Source organism: Rhinolophus sinicus, chromosome 4 (assembly GCF_057876585.1).
Source record: "Rhinolophus sinicus isolate RSI-liver-muscle chromosome 4, RSI-T2T, whole genome shotgun sequence".
NCBI classification, from domain to species: Eukaryota; Metazoa; Chordata; class Mammalia; order Chiroptera; family Rhinolophidae; genus Rhinolophus; species Rhinolophus sinicus.
Window position 1 is genome coordinate 6,159,291 of NC_142504.1, and position 23,778 is coordinate 6,183,068.

At 41.1% G+C, this 23,778-nt stretch overlaps 1 protein-coding gene and 1 long non-coding RNA gene across 3 annotated transcripts in view; one reads left to right on the forward strand and one right to left on the reverse strand.

The window, feature by feature from the left end:
• The window catches only part of IMMP2L (inner mitochondrial membrane peptidase subunit 2), a 691,614-nt gene extending 669,195 nt beyond the window's left edge, over window positions 1–22,419 (forward strand). For both annotated transcript variants that reach the window (XM_088797654.1, XM_088797655.1), the window contains one exon: window positions 21,758–22,419. In XM_088797654.1, coding sequence (XP_088653780.1) covers window positions 21,758–21,877 — 120 coding nt within the window. In that variant the 3' untranslated portion in view covers window positions 21,878–22,419. The remainder of the gene's footprint in view (window positions 1–21,757) is intronic.
• Window positions 6,956–23,778, reverse strand: part of LOC148758320 (uncharacterized) — a 127,571-nt gene continuing 110,748 nt past the window's right edge. Inside the window, exons 2-3 of the long non-coding RNA XR_016021017.1 lie at window positions 14,374–14,633; window positions 6,956–7,761 (exon numbers count right to left, since the gene is read on the reverse strand). This is a non-coding gene — a long non-coding RNA (uncharacterized LOC148758320). The remainder of the gene's footprint in view (window positions 7,762–14,373; window positions 14,634–23,778) is intronic.

Consider the following 23,778-nt stretch of genomic DNA (forward strand, 5'->3'; position numbering starts at 1 on the left):
TTTCATCTCATTGGCCAACGTTGTTCACAAGGTTGCAGTCTGCTGGTATATTGTCACAGGAGGAAAATCAGGGTAATTGTAATCAAGAGAGAATGAATGCTGCTAATGCAAGTAGAGTCTGAAAATACCACACACTCTGGTCTGGTAGTGCTGTCTACACTAGGGAAAGGATATCCATCCATCCATCCATCCATCCGTCCGTCTGTCCATCCGTCCATCTATCCATCTATCACCCATCCATCCATCCTTTTACAAGTCTAGATTCTAAATGTAGAGTTACAATGAAACCGTAAGTCTCATAGAGTTAGAGGTAACTACTTGGTAAGAATTGTTAGCAAGGGATAACAGTAGCTTATGTTTTGTATTGAGATGTAACATTCATATCTCTATAATGACTAAACCTATTTATTCCATTAGGTAGCAGATATAGATGATGGATTTGACTTCCCTTTGGAGAAAACATTATTTTCAGTGTGTTTTGCGATTACATCCTGGTTCTCTCTGCCAGTACAGCCAGGGCCTCAAGGTGGAGAGTTTGGATCGGTGCTTGATCGCTATATCTGCTCTGGCATTTAACTCCCAGGTCCTGCTGCCTCATGAAATTTTAATGATAATTTCTTCGAATGGAAATTGCTAATGATTTAAAATATTGAAAGGCACATTTTTTTATAATGACTGCTTTGACAAAGATTACCATATAGTGACATATACGATTGGCCATTGTGTTTTAGCAATAAAATATTTAAGCCTCCCAAATTATTAAACAAGGCAGCTTGTATGTATACACTATACAAAGATAACATGCTGTGTTTAGCAGTTTCCCTCCAAATGGTATTCACAAGTAACTCTTATTCTTTTGAGATAATTTCTTAAGAATCCCTTCTATTTTTGTCAGTTTAAGTTAAAATTCCAAACCATAGAATAACAGTTTAAAGCAACAAAATATTTTGTTGTGGTTCTATTGGAGTTTCCTTCTAACTGCCCAGTAAAATAAATAAGCCATTCCTTTAGGGGAATGAACATTTTAGTGAAAAGTTAATACTTTTTAAGGTTCTCCTATGTTTATGGTCATGCCACAATCGATATGCTTCAAGTATAATTGTTGAATCCCCTATGGATCCACCTATATCTACTTTTATCGCGGCGTGTTTCCATTTTAACCGTTAGGATATGAAATACTTGTAAAATGCTTAGCTGAAATCAAGATGCACCATGTCTAGAGTACTTCTTAGATTTATAGTCGAGATACCTTGTCACAAAGGAATTGAGGCTAAGTTGGCGGAACGAGTTGGCAGCAAACTCATAGCTGCTTCTGGTTGATTTCATTTCCCCAAGTGCTCACCGACCATTTGCATAACAGACTTCAGTTGAATTTCCACCCTTACACTTTTATGGGTGTCTCCTAGGCGTCTAATGCTCTTCCCTCAGGCGCCATTGTTGTCAGTTGGCCATTTCCATCTGGATTTCAAATGTAATACATGCAAAATAGAACGCATATCTGTGCCACATCTTTCTTCTAATTACCTACAGTACCTCGTTTAGCTAATGAACCAATTACCCTCCCAGTCTCCCCAGATCAAATTCATAGAGTATTCCCTTTGTCCCCAGCTTCCAATAAGCTTTCTAATATCTGTTTTATCTGTCCCCTTTCTCCTATCTATGGTCCTTATCTCAATGCAGGTGCAATTTCCTCTTGCCTCGACTTTTAGAGGTGACTTCTAACTACTCTCCCTGCCTACAGCCCTTCATCCCTCTTATCGACCCGACATACTGGCCAGATTGGTTTTCCTGAAGCACAGCTCATGACATTCACTACTTAGAAACCTCCGTGGCTCTCCATTAACGAAGGAATAAGGTCCAGACCCTTTAGACAGGAACTCAGGCGCTCTGGACACAGCCCTCCTTCCAGCCTCATGGCTTATAGAATCTTCTGTGCACACCACATGTCTTGTGTCACCAGTGCTTGCTCACTCTTCTTTCCCCCACCCCTGTCTCTGATCATTCAGTAAGGGACAGTCCAAATGTTGACGAAGCTTTTGGAAAGTAAATTCTTCTTCCTCCAAATGATCCTGATACTCGATTTACCTCCCACATAACACAAGGCTGTCTGAAGGTCACAGCTATAGCAGAGTGTTAGCCTTTGGACAAAGAGATTTCACCTTATTAACCTTTGCAGTGCCCACAGTATGTCAGCTGTGGAATATATCTTTCATCTTTTGTCTCTGTTTTACATCCTTAATTGGGAAGCATCATGCTTAATGATCAGTCTAGTGAGGTTGTGTGTGTCTTCCTTTCATAATTCTGTTGCTTCTGAGTGTGTCCACCCTGTTAGCTTCGGGAAATAAGTACCCTATGTTATGACATTACTCTCAGGTTTGGACTATTTCTACAAATACATCCCTTTCTATCATGTACTGCTGCTCCCTCCCCATCTCTTAAAAAAATGTGTTTAAGAACTTCTTTATCCTTCAAGACTATTATTTATTCTTTATTGAGATGAAATTCATATGGCTTAAAATTAACTACTTCAAAGGAACAATTCTGTGGCATTTAGTACATTTACAAGGCTGGGTACCTACTACGTCTGTGTAGTTCAAAAACATTTTCATCACCCCAGAAGGGCAACCCCACACCCGCTAAGGAATTACTCCCTGGCAATGACCTTTCTGTCTCTATGGATTTACCTATCCTGGGTATTTAATATAAATGGACTTGTGCAGTATATGACCTTTTGTGTCTGTTATTTATTTATTTTTTTTCACATAGCACAATGCTTTTGAGGTTCATCCATGCTTATGTATCAGTACTTCCTTTCTTTTTACTTGGTTAGGTAATGTTCTGTTGTATATATTAGGTTGCTGCAAAAGTAATTGCGGTTTCTACAATTATCTTTAACTTTTTAAACTGAAATTACTTTACATTGCACCAACCTAATACATACAATATCAGCATATATCACAGTTTGCTTATCCAGTTATCCATTAATAAATTTTGGTTCTTTCCACTTTTAAGTATTGTGAACAGTGCTTCTATGCACATTCATCAATAGTATTTGTTTCCAGTATATTGGAGTAGAATTGCTGGGTCTTTTTCTTAAGGAACCACCAAAACATAGTCTCTCTGTCTCTCTCTCTCACTCAGTCCAGAGTATCTTTTCGCACAGCTTTAATAATACCCAGGAGGTCACATGTATGCTTCTGTGTTAGATCACATGCTCTGATTTACAGACAGTTAAGGACCTACCGAAATACTAGACTTCATTTCTCCTCCCCGTAATTTTCCTGAGACTGACGACCTCTCCTCTCTTGGTTTTCTTGTTTGTTTGTTTCCTGCATTGCTTCTCTTCTCTTTCGTATCTAATTTTATCTAGGTTTATAACCTCTTTTTCCTGTGGGCAAGGCTGCCAAACACTTTCTTCCTTGTCTCCTTTAGCGTGTGCTCTGTCCCTTCCAAATAATTCCAAAATTGCAAGTCACCTTCTGTCTTCCCACGTGGCATTTCATTCTCCAGCCTCTCCATGTGGCTTGGGCTTCTCACCACATGGTGACCTCAGAGTCACCACGCTGATGCGATGGCTAGTCCCCAAAAGGCAAGAAGAAAGGGCTGCGAATCCAGGGAAGTGCTGTGCCCAGAACTGATCAGGCACAGCCCCCCTTCCCCAGGCAGATTCAAGCAGGTAAAGAAACAGACTCTATTTTTTGAAGGCGGAGGGATGGAAAGATTACATAGCAGAAGAGCATTTGGGTTGGGATGTATTTTTGTGGTTACCTATGAAAAATACAATGTGCCACAGGTAGTTTGTTTACTTATTAAGAAATAAGTAGAATTGTTTATGTATACAAGCTATGACTATATCATAAAAGTGTAAAATTTTAAAAAATGATTTTTAAAGATATATTCCTATGAAATAAAAATATCTAGACTTTAAAATAATCAATGTTATGAAATATGTTTCCTGCTAAAATTAATAGGTCTGTGTTGTGGGCCATGCATATTTAGTTGTTCCTTCCTAAACTGGCCTTATGTGGGTAATGTCATTATTTTTGACATTCTATTATTTCTCTATGAAGAAAATATTTGTGTAGTGCCTACTATGGGTAAAATGTTACATTGAGTACTTTGAAGAGCAAAAAAGATGAATTAGACGTGGGTTCTGCCTTAGAGGACCTCATAGGCATCAAAGGAAGATAGCACATAACTGTATAAATAAGGGGACAAGAGAGACATCGGATTGGGGATGGAAGAGAGTCATTTTATAAAAGTTTTATGGAACCTATTGCTGAAAGCCTTGGAGGTGGTGATAAAGAACTCTTAGACGAACGGCAGGGGCAAAGGCATGGATGGAGAGAACCAGGCAGCAATTGTGACTACGTCCAGTTGGTGGTAGTTGAGGGCAGTGGTTCTCTAGCCTTGGTAGTCACCGAAGTCACCAGGGACAACTCGTGTAGGGTATATAGTGAAGGAATAGTTAGAGAAAAGAGTGGAAAGGTCGGTAGGTGGGCTTAGTACTGTGGCCGGTCCTACATGTCATTCTGTGCATCATTTATTTATGTTCGTAGACAGGGAACTACAACTGCATCATGGTTGAAGCCAAGGTTAGAAATTCATCTGGACCGGCGTGTATAGCAGTTAGAGCCAAACAAGGTGGGAACTGAGCAGTTAGGTACAGAGGAAGTCAGAATCCATCTCTGGATGGTGGCAGTGAGAATGGAAAGGAGCAGAGGGACCCAAACAACGAGGAACCTGGCAACAAATTAGAGGGGAGAGTGGTGACGCAGAGACAGAAGTCTAATTATGACTCTTAAGGTTCCTGTTAAAGCTGGTTGAAAGGGAGATCCCCAATCTAGAAGCCAGGGTAAGATATCCACTTGGGGAAAGTGATGATGAGACCCTGCGCTGCGTACATGGCATCTGTATAATTAGGAGGATGTCCCATTGGGAATGTCCTGCAGGCCACAGAGAATCAGGTGTGTAGGTCAGAAGGGAGGCTGAGGCTGGAAATATACAGACTTGAGGGGTACTGGCAGAATAGTAGGAGTTGAAGATACGACAGTAGATGAGTTCACCAGGGGGAAGCATATAAATAGAAAAATATAGAAGACATCACTTCAGGGGATACCTATATTCGGGGAACAGGTGGATAATAATAAGGCAGCAAAACTGTGTATTGTGTTCAGAGCACTAGGAAGAGAAGTAGGTCATCATTGGGGATGACTTGCTAACAGGGGGTGATCAGCAGGACTGAATAACACACAGGAGGATGGAGACTGAAGACAGACTGAAGCCCCTGGAAATGTTGGTGATTTACGAATACAATTCTGTTAAGTAGTGAAAACAGAAGCCAGCAGGGGTTAAGCTAATGAATGGGTCAGTAGTCAGGAACTGGTGCCATTTATAATTCAGTGCTATGTTGCTAAGAAAATTTATTCTTCCAATGGACCTTTTAACTGGTATTGAAAAGCTGGGAGAAAATCAAGAGAATATTGCCCATTTACCTAAAAGCAATTTCTTTGTGATTTGTCATACATGCAACTTAAAGCAACAGTGGAGTCCCCTATTCTACTTTTGTTCATTACTGCAAATGCCTTTACCAGAGGCAGAGGTCTCTTAGGGATGTTACCTTAATCCAAAGGATTGTGTTTTTATTGAGCTCATCTGCTATGTGGAAAATCTCATTCAAACTTCAGCTCTGTATAAGAAAATAAAACATAACAGCAACCATGTTTTACTGCTATTGTAGATAGAGTTTGTAAGATGGAAATTTATTGGAGCAAGATGTCTTGCAATCATTTTTATACTTATAAACCCAAGTGTCACAAGCTAACCAAATACAATTTACCTCAAAGGCATAACTCCTAATTGGACAGTTAACAATTTATAGTTAACAATGGGACACAGTACCGTGTTTCCCTGAAAATAAGACCAAGCCAGACCATCATCTCTAATGTGTCTTTTGGAGCAAAAATTAATCTAAGACCCAGTATTACATTACATTACATTACATTATATTATATTATATTGTATAAGACCCGGTCTTATGTTATATTAAAATAAGACTGGGTCTTAGGTCAATTTTTGCTCCAAAGATGCATTAGAGCTGATGGTCTGGCTAGGTCTTATTTTCAGGGAAACACGATATAATGTAGCCATTTTTAATACCACATTTTCTTATCTCTTGTCATTATTGCATTATGCCTCAGGCTTCATCTGCACCTGACTTACTCTGGGGTTATCAGAGCAGTTAGTATGTAGCAGGGCCCTGTGCTGGAGCTTCATACATGTTACACACTTTCATTCTTGTGGCAACCTTGCAAGTGGATATTGCTGTTCCCATGTTCACAATGAGAAAAATAAGACTGAAAGGAGTGGAATAACTTAGTAGAGTGGCCTTCTCTAGTAGCTGTCCTGTGGGATCCAGTGGTAATTTCCCTGGTCACCAGAGCCCGGTGTTCCAGATGTGTCCCTTGTGTGGGTTGTGTGTGCCCTCCTGTTGCAGTTGAGACTTGATTGCCCTTTACACATCATTGGGAGGGATTGACCCTCAGGATGATTGGTGGTGAGGACTGGCCATGACCATAGTGGAGGAGCTGCTGTGCAGGGGCTGACACTACAAAACAGGGCTCGCTCTAGCGGGGCCCTGACGCCTGCCTAGTCTGCCCTTTGGGTGAGTTGTCCTTGGAGATGGCCAGGCAATAATATTGTAATAACTGTGTATGGTGTCAGATGGGTACTAGATTTATTGGTGTGATACCGTGTTTCCCTGAAAATAAGACCTAGCTGGACAATCAGCTCTAATGCATCTTTTGGAGCAAGAATTAATATAAGACCCAGCATATTATATTATATTATATTATATTATATTATATTATATTATATTACATTATACCTGGTCTTATATATAGTAAAATAAGACTGGGTCTTATATTAATTTTTGCTCCAAAAGATGCATTAGAGCTGATGGTCTGGCTAGGTTTTATTTTTGGGGAAATACGGTAGATGGGAGGGGGCTTGGGGGCAATGATGAAAAATGTGAAGGGATTAAGAAAAACAAATTGGTAGCTCCAAAACAGTCATGAGGATGTAAAATAAAGCATGGGGAATATCATCAATAATGTGGTAATAACTATGCACAGTGCCAGGTAGGTTCTAGCCAGGGGATTACTTCTTAAATTATATGAATGTCTAATTACGATGCTGTACACCTGAGATTAATACAAAATAATATTGAATGTCATCTAATTGAAAAATTCAAAAACGGGGGGGAAGAAAAGGGGAATAAAAGGTTCAAATCTCTAGGTATAAAACAAATCATGGGGATGCAATGTACAGCATGGGAATATAGTCAATAACATTGTGATAGTGTGGTACTGTGTCAGGTGGCTGCTGGACTTCTCATGGTGATCACTTCTTTAGATTTATAAATGTGGGATAGCTATGGTGTACACCCAAAACTAATACGATATTGTATGTCCCCTATATTTTTTAAAAATCTTTTAAAAAAGGAAAAAAATAAATAAAGACGTTATCAGAGATGACCAGCCATTAATTTTCCGAGTCTGGATCCCAACGCCGTTTTCTGACTCTGGAACTTGCGCTCTTTGCACTCTGCTCCCGACATTCACTGTGGTTCTTTCCCTTCCTTGGCTGTCTGTACATCATGGTGCTCCAGGAACGCAGGCGGTGTGCTGAGTTCTCAGGGCTGGCGATTAGAGAGGAAACTCTCTTTGTGATGAGTTTGAATCGAGATACTTCCTCCATTCCCTGGAATTAAAAAATATATTTAAAGTAATAAAACTTGCCTTTTCTGGTTAAAGAAGACATGGTAAATCGAAGTGTGTGTGGGGGTGGGTCACTTAAAGGAAAAGGAGAGCTAATTGGAACTTTAGTTTCCATTGCCAGTTAGTACTGGGTGCAGTGGGCTAACTATAGCCAGAATTTGCATGAAAAGACTTTACTCAGAGGCAGGGTGGGCTCGACTCCTGGTGCTCTGTGAATACCTCGTGCCACTCCACTGTGGTAGAGGACGTGATTAATGGCGGTTTCTTAACAGCGGGAGGTGGCACAGAGCATGCTTGGAGACAAGAGCCCCAAGGAGGCTGAAGCCTCCACCATCTCTAGGTGAGCCTTTCACTACAGAGTGATGCAGGGGACAAGTTGCTGAGTGCAGAGGTACGTTTATGAAGGGCTATGTACACCCCAGAGGTGCGTGACCTGGGCTGAGGCTTCGTCCTCGCTGCTGGCAGTGGAGAAGGAATATCTAGACCGTCCAGCTTCAGTAGGCAGCAGTGGAAGGGGCGTCTCACCACGTCCCACACAGACGTGCAGAGGTAGTTAAGACCAGCGGTGCCGCTCAGTACGTGGAAGGCAGCAGCTCTCATTCTTACACTTAGTGGCCACAAGTATTGACCCCTTTTTAGATGAAAACGTGCTACTGTTTGCTGTTTGCTCAGGGGGTGCTGTGGACAAGAGGAAGGGTCCCTGGGAGGAAGGCTCCGTGTTCACTCTAAAGTAGGCCCACTTTCCCTCTGGGTCCAAACTGTGGCATGTTCTGTCTTTCCAGAGAAGTCTTCCTGTGGGAGCAGGATGAGCAGAACTATGAAGAGAGGCTTTCTCCTTAGGGAAAAATGATTTGTGGTTTAGCTGAAAATTGTATTAATAATGAGGTACCCTGGTGTACTCTTAAGGGTTCCATTCACTCAGGGGAAACTCCGAGGCCAACTTTGACCGAGATCTTTAAAGACCCCTGAAGGGTGACATGAGCCGTTGTGCCAGGAGAGGCATTCTCAGAAGCCAGGCCTCTCCTCGAGCACCTGTGTGAGAAAGCCCGAGTCGGTGACAACCGGCAGTCCAGCTCACAGATGGAAAAGACTAAAACGCAGTAGCTGAGAAGGATTCAGAGATCACTGGGCATGAAGTAGAAAAGTCTTCTAATTGGTACGCTAGGGTCTCTGTTTTTGCTTTCCTTTTAGAGTTGATAAGGTTGGAGGTTGGCATGATATGCTTCTATGTAAAACTCTCAACGGTTTGGGAAGCTTTAAAAGAACGCATTTGGGGCACAACTTTGTGGTTAGTTTCCCTAATTCTTACATAGTCTAATATTGCTTTTCCATTTAATGTTCATCTTAAACAGCAGATTGTAAAAGGAATAGGAAGGATGCAGTCGATTTTCAAGTCAGTAAAAGAAACAAAAAATTGACAGTTGCCTTTCGTATATAAAGAGCACATTTACTAAGCATTTGCAATGCACCCGTATTTTATACTTTATTAAATTATTACAGTATCCATGTAAGAATGTCCAAGCCTGTAGAAAAATGTTGTAGGAGTTTATTAGAGTTGATGTGAGCCAAACAGAGGATACACGTGGAAGCAAGATCTCAACAGACTGAGGAAAAGGCTTCCCAGAATGACAGTTTGCAGTCTCTTTTATGCCTTTGGAATGAAGGGGGGAAGTAAGGCAGGTGACATGAACATGGGAGAAAACAAGGTGGGGACGGATTACAGGCTGGTTAACAAGGCTGTCATGTCCCGGTGACGAGAAGGACAGAGTGCAGTGGTCACTACTTCTGACTCACAGATGCACAGCAAGACTTTGGGGTCAGGAATTATCTGTAGCTACAAACAACGCAGAACAGATCTTGTATGTCAAAAACCCAGTTGAAAGAAATGATGTTCCTGACAGCTCATTTAAAGGGTATCCCATCTGTCTATGCCTTCAGGTGATCTCAGTACTTACCTTGGGCATAGGGTCGGTCTCTGCCTGACATGCAAGCCTCGTTGCTTTAGTCTCTTGTGGAACGACGTTCCCCTAATTGTCAGCAAGTTGAATCATGCTTCTGCCTTGTGGGGGTACGTGTTGCAGTGGACCTGGTCCATTTTGATACTTAGAATATCCATTGGGAGACCCCCTGTGAGGAATAGCTTGTAGAAATTTACTCGGATGCAAACGGAGCTCCCTCCCAACTCGGAACACTACCTCCTCCCAGGGAGAGCTATGTGAGCGCCCTTTCTTCTTCACGTTGGCCCCCACAGGCTGAGGACCAAGTGTGGCCCTCTTCCACAGCAACGTTCTTGACCCTTGTAGCTGTCACTGTTATTTATCTTCTTTTGTTCCTTATTGGTTGTTTTGTAAACTTACTTTCTTTTTGAAAGATGGAATAGAAGAGGGACGGGAAGTGGGAGAGATGGTGAGATGGAGACCGGAGGCCAGATAACTAACTGCCCATGTGAACAGAGGTCCCAGGGCAGAGGAGCGGCTGCATCCTCCAGAGCGGCAGGGCTGGCATGAATATGGGGCATCTTGTCCCAAATGCTCTCTGACCAACGGCAATCCAGTCCGTCATAGAGGCTGCCAGCCCAGTTGGCCAAGTATGGTTTAAAACCATGTCAACAGCAATCAAGGCTTTTACACCTCTGACTTCATCTATTTATATGAACTGTTTACCTCCTGCATAAAAATAGCAGGTGGGACATCAGCTACTAGCGAGAGCACCGAGGTAACCGGTGAGGCATCGGTCAGCATGCCATCCATCCACCGCCGTTTACTGTGGCTACTGTGACTTGCTAACTATCCAAATTATATTCAAGCATTTCATCACCTGCTTAATCAAGCTGCAGAATGAGGAGTTTAGGCCACTTCAACTGCAGTGATTTGATTAGGTGGTAAAGAGACTGGTGCAGAGACATCAATCCTGGGAAATTAATTCATGAAAATTAGCTGCAGATGCCCTAGGGGCCTGCTTTGTATCTGTTTTTGCATAAAATGTTGAACTAACTACTTGCTGAAGGTGTCTTCTGGGAGACTGGAATGATTATGCATGATTCTGTAGTTACCTAGAGAGACTTGTGAAGAGGCCGCGAAGTGACCTGACCATGCATCCGATTAAAGCTAAGTCGTGAACAGGAAAATTGCATTGAAATGATTAAAGTTAAAATTGTTGGTAATGAAGGAAAACACTTGTGTTAGAATGAGGCCTTTAAAAGAAAGGGTCTCATTTTGAATCGTTTGTAAAGCATATAGTTTTCCTTTTGTTGCAAATATTAGGTTGTATCAGCCTCAATTTCAAAATGTAGTGGAGGACAAGGAGGATTAGGAGAATGTTCTAGATAAAAATTTGGCAGCGGATGGCACAGTAGAGGGAAGTCTCCAGGATCCATTGGCGCCAGTTTAGATGCGTCTGCCCAAGGCCTCAATGCACAGGTTCTGCTCCCAGGGCACCTGGCTCCTTCGTGCTGTCCTGTTGTAGGTTGATGCTTTGTTTAAACATCTGTCTTTCCTGCCAGATGATACGGTCCTAGAGGGCAGGGATCATCTTTATTATCTTGTGTATATTTCCAGCATTTGGCAGGGTGCCCATCCCACCAAGGATGGAGCCTGTAACTCTGATTGCATTGATCTTCTTTGGTAAATATTTACCTTTGCAGATACTTACAGGTATTGATGCTGCATCTTCAACTTTGGAGGGCAGATGTGTTTCAGAGCTCAGACTTTTCAGATGTTGGGAAGGTGATGTCAGTGTCTATGAATAGCCTAGTAAAGGATGTCTACACCATACCTAACATACCCCTCCTGGCAGAGTCTGGGGCGACTTCTGTAATCAAGCACATTAATATTCCTATAGCAAAAATTACGAATTGGCACACAGCGTGGGATAAATAAAGACTATAATTTCATAACAGTTTAGGTCAGGGTCGGTTTTGCAACCAGGCAGTTACAAAAACTTGAATTATTTTGGAGTTGCACGTAAAGTACTGGGGGCCTGTGTTGCATCTTCCAGAAGGAAGTTCTCATCTAAGGAAAACTTATAGGGATGAGGAGCCTTATTCTTGTGAGTTCAGTTCAGAGCAAGAAAGCGGTGCTGGGTTTTCCTGGCTGGGGACATGTTCCCATAGCTGGCACTGATGCTGGGGTCCCCACCGGGAGGAGCAATGGAAAGGGTTCATTGCCCACAACAAGCAAGCTTCCCCATTGTGCCAACGCTGCCTCTGTATCTATTTACCTCACCGGTCTATTCCTTCCCCTCTGTTCTAACCTATTTCTCCATTTTCCTGGAGCCTCTTTTCTCCCCGCCTCTCTTCCTAGTACATGTTTTTGCTTACAGCTTAGCTCTGGGAGTTTCTAGACTTTCCTTGTTTGTCTTTGGCTGGTGACCCTTATGCCTCTCGTTCAAGCAAAGCTTTGCCCTCAGCGTGCCAGGTCGTACTTTCTGGAATGGAAGCAGCCTCTGCAGGGGATCTCGTTTAGAGGAGTTATGCTTATCTGTCAATATGTGTAGAGAAGCATTTTGGGAATGTGCGTGGATGATAAACAGGCCACTATTGTTTTCTTTATGACTCTTGTCTAGTGTATAAAATATGTTGATGACATTTCAAATTTGTATGTTAATCCACATTTAAAAATACAGTAGGTAGCATCATTTCTATTCAGTTGTTTTAAAAATATCTTTTTCATATTTTTTAAACAATGCAATTCCTTATTTTTCATATGCTCTTTGTTTTTTTGCCTGCCTTTATTTCTAATTCTGTTTGATTTACTTAGACCATGAGTCTGTTTCTGTGAGGATTCACAAGAAAGTTTCCTTCTATACTATTTGTTGGAGGCATGGTTTTGCCCTCTCCTCCCTCCCTCCCTCCCTCCCTCTCACACATTGCTTTTGAAGATGTGCCTTTGGTGGTATTGTTATTGGTGGTGTGTAATATTGACATTAGCCAAACCTATGGTGACCTCAGTGGTGTGTCAGGGAGGCCAGGACTCCCTCTCTGTGCGCTGACCCCGGCACCTACTGCTAAAGGTGACCTTGCTGTCTCTTCTCCATGTGAGGAGAGCGTGGCCCCACTGGTGCTTGGCTGTGTTGTGTTTTCCTGGGTGACTGACACCAAGACGCAGTGAGTTCCTCTCCTGGTGTCTGGCACAGTGATGGTCTTTGCTCTCCTCTCGGTCATTGGAGCCACTCCCCCGCCCGGGGTGGTGACCAGTGTGCAGTACCAACCACACCCTCGGATTGCTCGTGGGTGCCCAATACCCTCCCCACGTGTCCCACTGCACGGCGTGTTGAGGGCACCGTACATGGTGGAGGCACTACGTGAAATCCCGTGGTCCTCACAGTGGCCTCCTCTGTACCCGTCCCAGGTCTCAGCAGTGGGTGATGCTAGGATGACACCTCCCTGTGTGGTCCCGCAGGCCAGAAGGAGCTGGGGCGCTTGGTCGTGGCAGCACAGAGAAGTGTTCCCTGGCCAACACAGCAAGCAGATTGGTGTGTATTCTGGAAAATTGTAGTGTGATACAAATAGCCCAAATAGTGGTCAATTCCCCCAAATAACCATTGGGACTCATCCTGGGAGACTGGTGATCGGTTGTGATGAGTTTCTCTCCTTCTCATTATTGTTCTCTTGTGTTGCAGGTCAGAGGCAATCCAGACCAATTGCCTTTGCAACGTACTTTTTAAATTCTTAAGACATGGAAAATATATCATAAAAATTTAAAATCTGTGCATTGCATGTAAATGTGCTTGAAATTCCAAACTGTACCTTTAAAAAATTATTTTGTGACTGTATCAAAGAGCCCTTTGGTCGAAGCAGTTTACTGTCAGTCCCTTGTGGCAAATCATCCATGACAACGGAAGCTCTCATGTCACTTACTGTGTTCTAAGGTGCTTCCCAGGGTTGTTGGGAAGAGTGGTATCGTCTGGGAGGGCAGCATTCAGCAGAGCAGGAAGGTGGGCACAGCATGTGCTGTTAGGTGTACGATGGACAGGCCCTCAGAGTGGGACACTCGTACTGAGAAACCATGACAATGTGACTAGGAAGGAAGGGCGTGGGCATCAGACCGGAAAGCTGTGACTTCTCAGGAAGCCAGTGCTTCTTCTAGAATGGTATTCGGCAAAGTTTGGATAGCGTTCAAGTTCGATTTGACTTTCAAAAATAATTGTGGGTAATTTAATATTTAAACATCATCTCACTGCTGCTTTGCTTATGTAGAAATTTCTCTCTCCTATGCTGCTAAGTAAATTCATCAAAGACATTTTATTTGCTAATAGTGCATATAAAATGTATTTGTATTTCCTTTTTAGAGAGCCTTTTAATCAAATGAACTTGGAAGTCTTGTGTTTCATCTCATTTCTCACATTGGTCTTCTTCTGACCCCGGCTCTAGTTCTGAATGTCTTGTCAGAAAGCTCTTTGCTCCCACAACAGTTGTCTTCTTTCTTCCTTAACTTTTTTCCTGTGTTTTCCCCTCTCTCCTACCTCTGGGCTCTGGTGCGTTTACTTGTCCTAGTCTTCTCCTTGCAAGCCCTTTGTTCTGAAGTCAAGAGTTGGCAGTGTTCTGTAGACTGTAGGCCTATGAGAAGGGGGTGAAGGGAACCCGAGTGATACACACCTATGACTCAGGCACCTGAAGGACAGGCTGGCTCCTGAGGGCTGTGTCCACCAGGTACCAAAGTAATTTCTCCATGGAGCCAAGTCAGTGGAAGACCAGTGATCCAGTATAAATTTAGAGATGTGGTCCTGTGGCCTGGCGTGGACGACACCCATCAGGTAACAGCACTGGTGACTTTCCAGCCGGTCATCCTGGTGTTGCCCAAAGCAGAGATCACTAAAGAGGGAGCAGGCCTATTCAGGGCTGTGCACAATGACCCCCTGCATGCAAAGCAAAACAAAAACAAAACATTAAATAGAACTTTGGATCTGAAAGATAAGAATTTAAGCTTTACTAACATGTAGTTTTAGGGAGTGTTAATACTGTGTGTGTGTGTGTGTGTGTGTGTGTGTGTGTGTGTATGTGTGTGTGTGTCTGCTTGTGTGCATAGAGAGAAGGGTGAATTCTCAAATATTTTTGCTGATGGGGGACACAATCAAAATAGTCCGGTGACTCTTATTCTAGATTATCAATTCCTCGCCTGTGGGTAAGTTATTGTAAGAAGTCCATTGATACATGTGGATGGACCAATTTTCTCCTTTAGTAGATACTGAACATACAGGGATCTGCCAAGGGTTTATAATGGTTTATTCAATGTCTTGTTCTAAAATTTACGGTGATAATGAATTCTTTATGCCTAAAAATAGTGTGCATCCTCTGAAGGAGTCACAGTTACACATAGGACACAACAAAGTAGAGAGGAGAGTCAAGTCCCAATAAAATATTAGGTTGTTTGGTCAAAGTTTCTAACCTACTGAAAATTCTCTCTCTCTCTCTCTCTCCTTTAAATAACGGAAATGTTCCCTTTTCTTTTTTCCTCAATTTGTTCCTTCGTTACCCTACTTCAAGTGAGTATTGGACATCTCCCAGAGCCAGCCTACAACACAGTCCTTTTAATTCATGTTTGTATTAGTGTGCTAGGGCTGCCAACCATAACAAAACGCCACAGGCTGCCTGGCTTAACAGACATGTTTCACAGTTCTGGAGGCTACAAGTCCAAGATTAAGTGTCAGCAAATGTGTTTTCTTCTGAAGCCTCTGTCAGTGGCTCTCAGGTGGCTGCCGTGTTGCTGCGTCCGCACACGGTCATTCCTCTGTGCACATGACCCTGTCGCCTCCTGTTTCTTAATCTCTTCTACTTACAAAGATACCAGTCAGACTGGGTTACAGCCCATCCTAACGGCCTCATTTTATTAACAACGTAGGGCCCAAGATGTGCTTCTGTGGTGTGGGGATTATTTGGAGGTAAAGGCAGCATTCACTGCAGGCTCAACAGAAATGTCTGCCCCACCTTGACTACCTGGAAGAACTTGAATTAGGGGCCTTGTCCTATAACGATGAGAGATGATCAGAGATGACCTCTTTTGACCTGTGTGCTGCGCAGGACAAACTTCTATTTACTAAGCGTTTGCTCTTCTCATCTTTCTGCAAGGACCCATTAGAGTCCTCAGGGCACCTGACCTCGTCCCTAGCTCAGGGTGTCCTAGACACCCATGCCCCCTTTCTGTCTTAGAACCTCTCCTGCATGTGGGGTCCCCATACATATGCATGTATCACACTTGGTTATTTCCTCTTGCTAATCTGTCCCATGTCTATTTGATTGTTAGACCAGCTGATAGAACTTCGGGGGTAGAGGAAAGCTTCTTCCTCCCTCACAGTCGGTTCTAGTTTACCTGATTTTTATCTGATTCAGAAGCTGACTGTGTCCATGTTACAAGGAAATTGGAAAGGGAAAAGTCTGGGATCGTTTTTGCAAAAACAGAATGAACTCCATTCACATGTACCACAATCTGATACATTCAGTTTTGTAAGTGTGTGCCTCGACTCTGGTAAGACATCTTATGTCAGGACGTCTTAGATTTCCAGGAATTTCACATAATTTCTGGAACACGTACCATATACAAATACAACATAAAGAAGGCTCAGTGTTATTTCTTATTTGACAGTGCTTCCCATGTAATTTTAACACACCAAAATCAGCCTAATTAGTTTAATATTTCTCTGCATAAGGAGGGAAAACAAATATTTTGAGGTCTTCCAGAGGCTCTTCTGGAATACCTCAGTTATTTCCAGGTCAAGACTCTATAATTTAAATTTTGGGAATTTAGTGAAAATGTATCAAAAGTTTTGGACATTTGACTAAATAGGGCCATAAGTCATTAGGAAGCAATACTTAAATATCTATTTAACCAAAGTGACAAGACTTCAAAGAAAAATACATAAGTTTGCATAATTGTTAGCAAAATTTAGTTCTTCCTATTGAGGAGGTTCATTTTTCTTACGTAATCAAGGACTTAAGACAACATAAAACAGAAAATTATTTTGATAAGACCAAATCTTTGCTTTCCAGGCAGAAAAGATTTTTCACAATATCAGGAGCAGACAATAGTCCATTTTCAGCAGAAGGAAAAAACCAAACTCAAAGTTTGTGTCAACTTGCTTTTGAATGTAAATTCGCTTATTTGATTACATTTATTTTCATCCTTCTTATCTTGGATCATACATAAAATTTCCTTTCACAAGGTTCCTTTTTCACAAACCATCTACGCCTTTCCTTCTTAGATACGGATTTGTCCTGTTCTTCTTTCCCATTCTGAGGCCACCTCACTCTAGCACAGAGTTAATTTCTTTTCCATCAAAAATACATCTGTATATCTCATACTTTTTTTCTTTTTGGCCAAAACATATTCTACTTATCTTGTATACATGGTTGTTTTCCTATTGATTTTTGTAGCTTAATTATATAAGGATTCTTAACCTTAGAACAAACTTAATTTCTAGTGAAAACTAAGCTATTTTGAATTGTCTTTTATACCAGTCTTTAGAACAATAGGTTTATGAACACATATCATAATTACTAAAATTTTTTAAATGTGGCACAAGATATATTTGCTAATGGACCCAAATATCTTTAGTTTCTCTATAATAAACAAAAAGTAGAAAAACCTATGTTCAGTAATTTATGTTTCATTATATTGTCATACTTGGAAATGGTCTAGACAGTCAATGAATACCCATCATTTAACTTAGCAAGCAAAACTTTAAAACATTTTAGAGTATACATACAATATAATCATTGTTAAAGAGTTCATGTAAAAATAAACTTTTATTCTACTTACATTTATTTAATTTATTTGCTTTTAACAATAAAGTTTAGATTACTTATAATAATTTCATCATACCAAGTTATTTTTCTTGTTGACAAATTTTACAACTGTTGAGGTAAGGAACGTCCAAATCTGTAGGACATTTTTATAAGAGTTTATTTAAGCTAACTTGATGAGTAACATCTCAAATTCTCTGGAGAAAAAAAAGTCTAGCATTTTCTTTTATGCATTTGAGATCACCCACAAAAATGTGAGATGCCTCCAGCCACAGACACACTAACTCATGGAATTTGGAAGGCACTATAGGAATAGGATTTCTCCATTACTAACAAGCAACAATGGTTGAGATGATAAAGACCCTTTCTGGGCTGGGGACCCTTATTATAAATACTGCTGAGAGTGGGCCTGGCCAGACAAAGAGAACCAATAAGCTTTTCATGGCTTACCCAAGGCTTGGAACCCCAGTCTGTTAGACTGGCTACCAGATGTACCTAGGTAAGTGCACCTTCCAGGTGGTGGAAACCAGAGAGAAAATATTCTCACTGGTCAGAAGGCCAAGTTCTTAGGACATATAACAAGATGAAAGGAGAGACACCAAATAGAGACAGAGAAAAACAGAATTAACAAAACTCATGAGTACTCATACCAAATAAGCAAGAGTCATTCGCCTGAGTTTCACAGATGTTTTCTCCTGCCAATCTAAATTTACGAGAGACAAAAAAATTCTCACCACTTTTCACTACCAGATCCTTCAGACAGAGATCTGGGCTGTGCTGACCTGGTCAGAACTCTTACCTTCTGCCGGCCTGTTTCAGATGCCTCAGGGTCTCTTTAGCTTCAGCAGTCAAGTTAGAGTTCTCCAAGACAAATGGCAACATGTCCAAAGATAAGAAAGAATGCCCACTGGCCCAACATAGGACATTTGAGCATCAAACAAACCAAAACACAGTAACAGATTTTGAATGAAAAAAAGAATCTTTGATATTAACATAGAGGCATTTGGAGTTGGGAGGGGAAGCAATTTTTTAGAGAAAAATGAAAGCTAATAAATATAAAAGAAATAACAATGTGGAAATCACTGTTTTGTAATCTTTGATATAATAATTAAGACAGGATCATCGATGGATGTTAAAACTATTAGATGGTTTACGGAACAGCTTCCTTCCGAGAGCAGCAGTGAGAGGATTAGATGAAAAGTTGACAGACAGGACATTTACATATTTCAAAATATCATCCCACAGATTTATTATCATGATGCAAGTTTGTCTCAATATCTGTAATTCAATTACCGTGTTTTTCCAAAAATAAGACTTAGCCGAACAATCAGCTCTAATGCGTCTTTTGGAGCAAAAATTAATATAAGACCCAGTATTATATTATATTATATTATATTATATTATATTATATTACATATTAGACTGGGTCTTATAGTAAAATAAGACCCGGTCTTATATCATATAAGACCCAATCTTATAGTAAAATAAGACTGGGTTTTATATTAATTCTTGCTCCAAAAGATGCATTAGAGCCGATTGTCCGGCTAGGTCTTATTTTTGGGGAAACACGGTAACAGGATACACCATATAAACAGAATAAAAGGTAAAAATCATATGATTATATCAATAGATGCATAAAAGTCATTTGACAAAATCCAACATCCATTTATGGTAAAAACTCTCAGCAAAGTGGGGATAGAGGGACCATACCTCAACATAATATACAATGGTATATTACTGAGCCATAAAAAGAATGAACGTTTACCATCTGTGACAACATGGATGGACCAGAGGATGTGATGCGAAGTAAAGTAAGTCAGACAGAGAAAGACAAATGCCAAATGATTTCACTTATATGTGGAATCTTAAAACAAACAAAAGAGGAACAAACTCATCCATACAGAGAACAAACCAATGGTCACTAGATGGGAAGGGGGGTGAAAACAGTAAAGGGATTGAGAAGTACAAATTGCCAGTTGTAAAAAGCAGTCGTGGGGATGTAAAGTACAGCACAGGGAATATAGTTAATAACGTTAATAACTATGTGTGGTGTAGATGGGTATGAGAATTATCAGGGGGATCACTTTGTAAGTTACACAAATGCCGACTCACTATTTTGTGCACCTGAAACTAATATAACATTGTATGTGAACTGTAGTTGAGAAAAAAAATCCCACAGATGACTTATTAATTACAAAAGGAAAATGATTTGTTTACAGTGGAGAAATCTGGACAATATGACCTTAATCAAGCGATCAAACTTCATATCACAACAATGGGACAACCTGATATTTTATGCCGCCTGATGTGCTGGAATGGGAAGAATACATTATCAACTGTATAGTATTCTTGCCAAGAACATTTAACTTGAGTCCATTCAGGAAGGGAAACAGATCAGGCAATTATAGATGCAGGACATTTTTCGAGGCAGCTGGCCTGAACTCCGGATTAAAATGAGCTAAATATAAACTGAGCAAAATAATGACAATTGTGATACACGATGTGATCCTTGATTAAGAATTTTAATAATAAAATAGCTATAAAAGACATTATTGGGACAAGAGGAAACATTTGAATGTGGACTTATATTCAATATTGTACTAGTATTAAATATCTTGCATATAATATATTGTATTCAAGTAGGAAAAAGTCTTAGTTCTTAGGAGACATATGTTGAAGTCTTTATTTAGGGGAAAATTCAGCATGATGGCAACAACTTTCAAATGGTTCCGAAAAAATGTATATGTGTGCATATAATGACACATAGTGAGAGGAACGAATGCAGAAAAATGTAGGTGGTGAATTTTGGTGAATAGAGCTGTTTTCTGTACCGCATTTTCAGGTTTCCTATAGGTTTGATTTTCAGAGTAACAAGTTAAAGAAAAATCTCTCTTTATTGGGCCCAGGGGCTTCTTGGTACCCTTTGGGTTTATGTTGTTTATATTTCAAGTTGTTGTGAAGGATTTCTCTTTTCTTTTTTCTTTCAGTTTAATGTGTTTCTGGTTATCTTTGTGGAGTCTCTCCTGACATTCGGCTCTTTCCTTTGACTCATGGGCAATGCAATTTTTCAACTGCATATGCTAGTAATTAGAATAACTTCCATGAAAGCAGTTGTTTGTTAATCTCTATGGAGCTGCAGTTTATAGGAAAACCATTGGAAAATAAAATGATAAATAAGGTGGACATGTAGTGTCTGCTCTATTGCTGGCATTCAATAGATATGCTCTTAAACATGAGTGCATTTTGTAAGCTTCTAAATAGCACTAAAAGAGCTGAGAGCAACAGCAGCAGCACCAGTAGCAAAGACAGAATTTCAGGCCCTGCCTCCAACCTGCTGAGGGTCATCTGTGAGGATAGGTCCTTGGTCTACATTTGAAACAGGTTTGTCCTGCTCGTCTGTACACTGCAGCTGATGTTCCTAGTGAGCCCTAGGATGTCTTGAATTGTTCCTTCCTCCTCAGGGCTCAGGCTTAAGTCCTCCAGGAACAGGTGCCTCCTTAGCCTCCCCTTCTGTCCTGCTGCCTCTCTGCTGACGGGGTCCTTTGCCCTCTGCCCTGATCTTTACACGTGATTTCATAGCATCCCGTTCCACCTTGCTGGCTTTCCCTTAGAATTCCATCTCTCCGGGAACCCTACTTCGTGTTGCTCCGTCTACTTTCCACGGAGGCGCCCCATGCAAACTTACGTCTAATTGTGGCTGCTCATCCAGTAGGTGGGACAGTGTTTTCTGCAAAAAACTTTGTTTTTTTTAATGTCTCTCTGACCTTTCCAAAAAGGAAAGTCTCTCTGAGATACCAGGGACCCTGTAGGCAATTCTGAGAATGCAAACCAGGTTTACGCTTCCTGCACCCATGCAAGCAGGCTGTTGAGGATGGAGGATGGTGGATGAAGGTTGCAGCCTTCTACCTTCTGGAGCTGAGCCTCTCATCCTTGAAGCCAGCTTCCACCGCCTGGCAGCTATACGAGTATTGGCAAGTCCTTTAACCTTCCTGACCGTAGCTTTCCTATGCACAGTGAGAATAATATCAGCACCTACCTCAGATGGTCACGAGGAGTAAAGGCTTTTGGAGGCACATATACCTAGAGAGGCACAAAGCACCTAGAAAAGGGCGTTTCATGCTTTTAACTGTCATCGTCATCTTTCCATGGACTATCCTGGATCAGATGCTGTTTTCAAGATAGTAATGCTGATCCTTATAAAATAATTTCTCCTCTGCTTTCTTTGTGTCTCTCGTGGGTCCAGGTGTCGCTGGGACTTCTGCATGCCCACGCCACGCACATCCTGTGGCCTCCAGAGCGCTGGCAGAAGCTGGAGTCTGTTCTTCCTCCCGAGCGCCTACCAGTTCAGAGCAAAGAGGCGTGACAGCATCACTGAGCTGCCACCAGCATGGATCACAGGAGGAGGAAGGAGAAGAGGAACCCCAAAGGGCAGAGCGTCCACCGAGATGATGCTGAGCAAGGACCGTCCCTGTCACATTAAGATGATTTGTGTTTTTACAGAAAGAGTTTTCAAATATTAAATGGCACCTGCATTTGTGGTAAATTGTAATATCCTGTTGATTGATACCAAAAAAGGAAAAAAAAAAAAGAAGCCAACCTTTCAGAATATGAAAATGTTATTCCCATATGTCTTATAGGGGCTAAATTTGTGATTTTGTTATGCTTATTCTGTTGATTGTTGGGTTTTGATTTTGGTGCTTGCTGCTGAAAGGATATGAAAATTAACATTTGATGAAAGTAATTGCTTGAGTAAAGTCATTTACTCTTAAGATGGAACACGGAAAAGCATATTATACACATAGTGATAGGAATTATATTGTAATTGACAGCATCTACAGTGTAGTGGCTGCCAGTTAGGAGAAACAGTAAACTGTGATGTTGAAATAAAACTGATTTGCTCAGGTACTGTTTGGGGTGTTTCATCATTTCACCTGTATATCCATTAATGAGGAACATCTTGTCTCTTTGGGAAGTAAGGAATTAAAGTAATAGAAAACCGATTCTATGAATACTTCCATATAATCAAACCTTTCTTATTGGCCCTTTTTAACAACAACAAAGAAAGCTTCTTAGTGATCTCATACCTGTTCACATTGATAAATAAACCCATTTATCAATATTTGGTCACTATTTGGTAAAATGTCTAAATGAAATAGAAAAACAACAACGACAACAACAACAAAACACTCTGGATAAACCAAGTTTGATATTTTTCCCCCAATGACTTTTCAGTGTTCATTCTGTAATACTGAAATCACCAACTGCAAAGGGGTGTAACATTCGCATAACAGATTCTGTAATTGTATAGGAACGGAGGGAAATTGCCAGCATGCAAGTCTATATTTATGAATCTTTCCTTCCTTTTTCCTCCTATTAACTAGAGGCTTGTGATGACGGAAACTCTGTCTATGAATCAGTGTCCTCTGTCTGCCTGGTCTGGTTTTCTTGTGTTTCATCAGCAGATATAATCCCAAACAAGGACCAGTCATTTTCAAATGTGGATGCAAACTCATCTTTAGCTGGCAGGAACAAAAGGAGGAAAGAACATGCATATTAAGAGCATATGCCACTAATAATAATTCATCAGCATCGTAATAGCTTGCTCAGCAACCATCAGCGAGTACTTACGTACTCAGGTTGGTCAAAATTAGCGTTGTAATAGATGATATGCTGAAAATCTTTCCACGGATCTTCATGACTTTTATCGCTTCGTCAATTCCATTTCCCTCTCTCCCCCAACTTGAACTTCATGCTCTGGCCATTAACTGCAGTTTGCCAAATATGTATTGCTATTTCAAGGCTTGTGTTTTTGTTTTTGTTTTCCCCTTGGCAAAGTGCGTTCCCTGGGATTATGTGTAAAATAATAAGTGTACAGGATATTGGCCCTGTCATTGCCGGAATATAGGAAAGTCTGGGGACCATGGGTGAGGGGCTGTGCGCTGAAATGAGGAAGCACAGGATAGAAAGCAATAGAGGGGTATGTGAGGTAGATGCCTCTCACCACTGTCAGGGAATGACTCAATATTTTAACAGATCGGCAAACTGGTCGCCAGCCTTGCTACCTAACTGACTACCTGTGTCAGTCCTACTCAAATTACTAATTCACGATTGTAACTCCTCAGAGGGAAGATAAATACTCTCTATATTTAACTTTCTGTTCTTTAGCCATCTTGAACACATCACCATCACAGGTAATATTTGGTGCTGGTTGAACCACTCAGCTCATAAATTACCGCCGCAAAAATGCTACTGCAGGTGAAATTA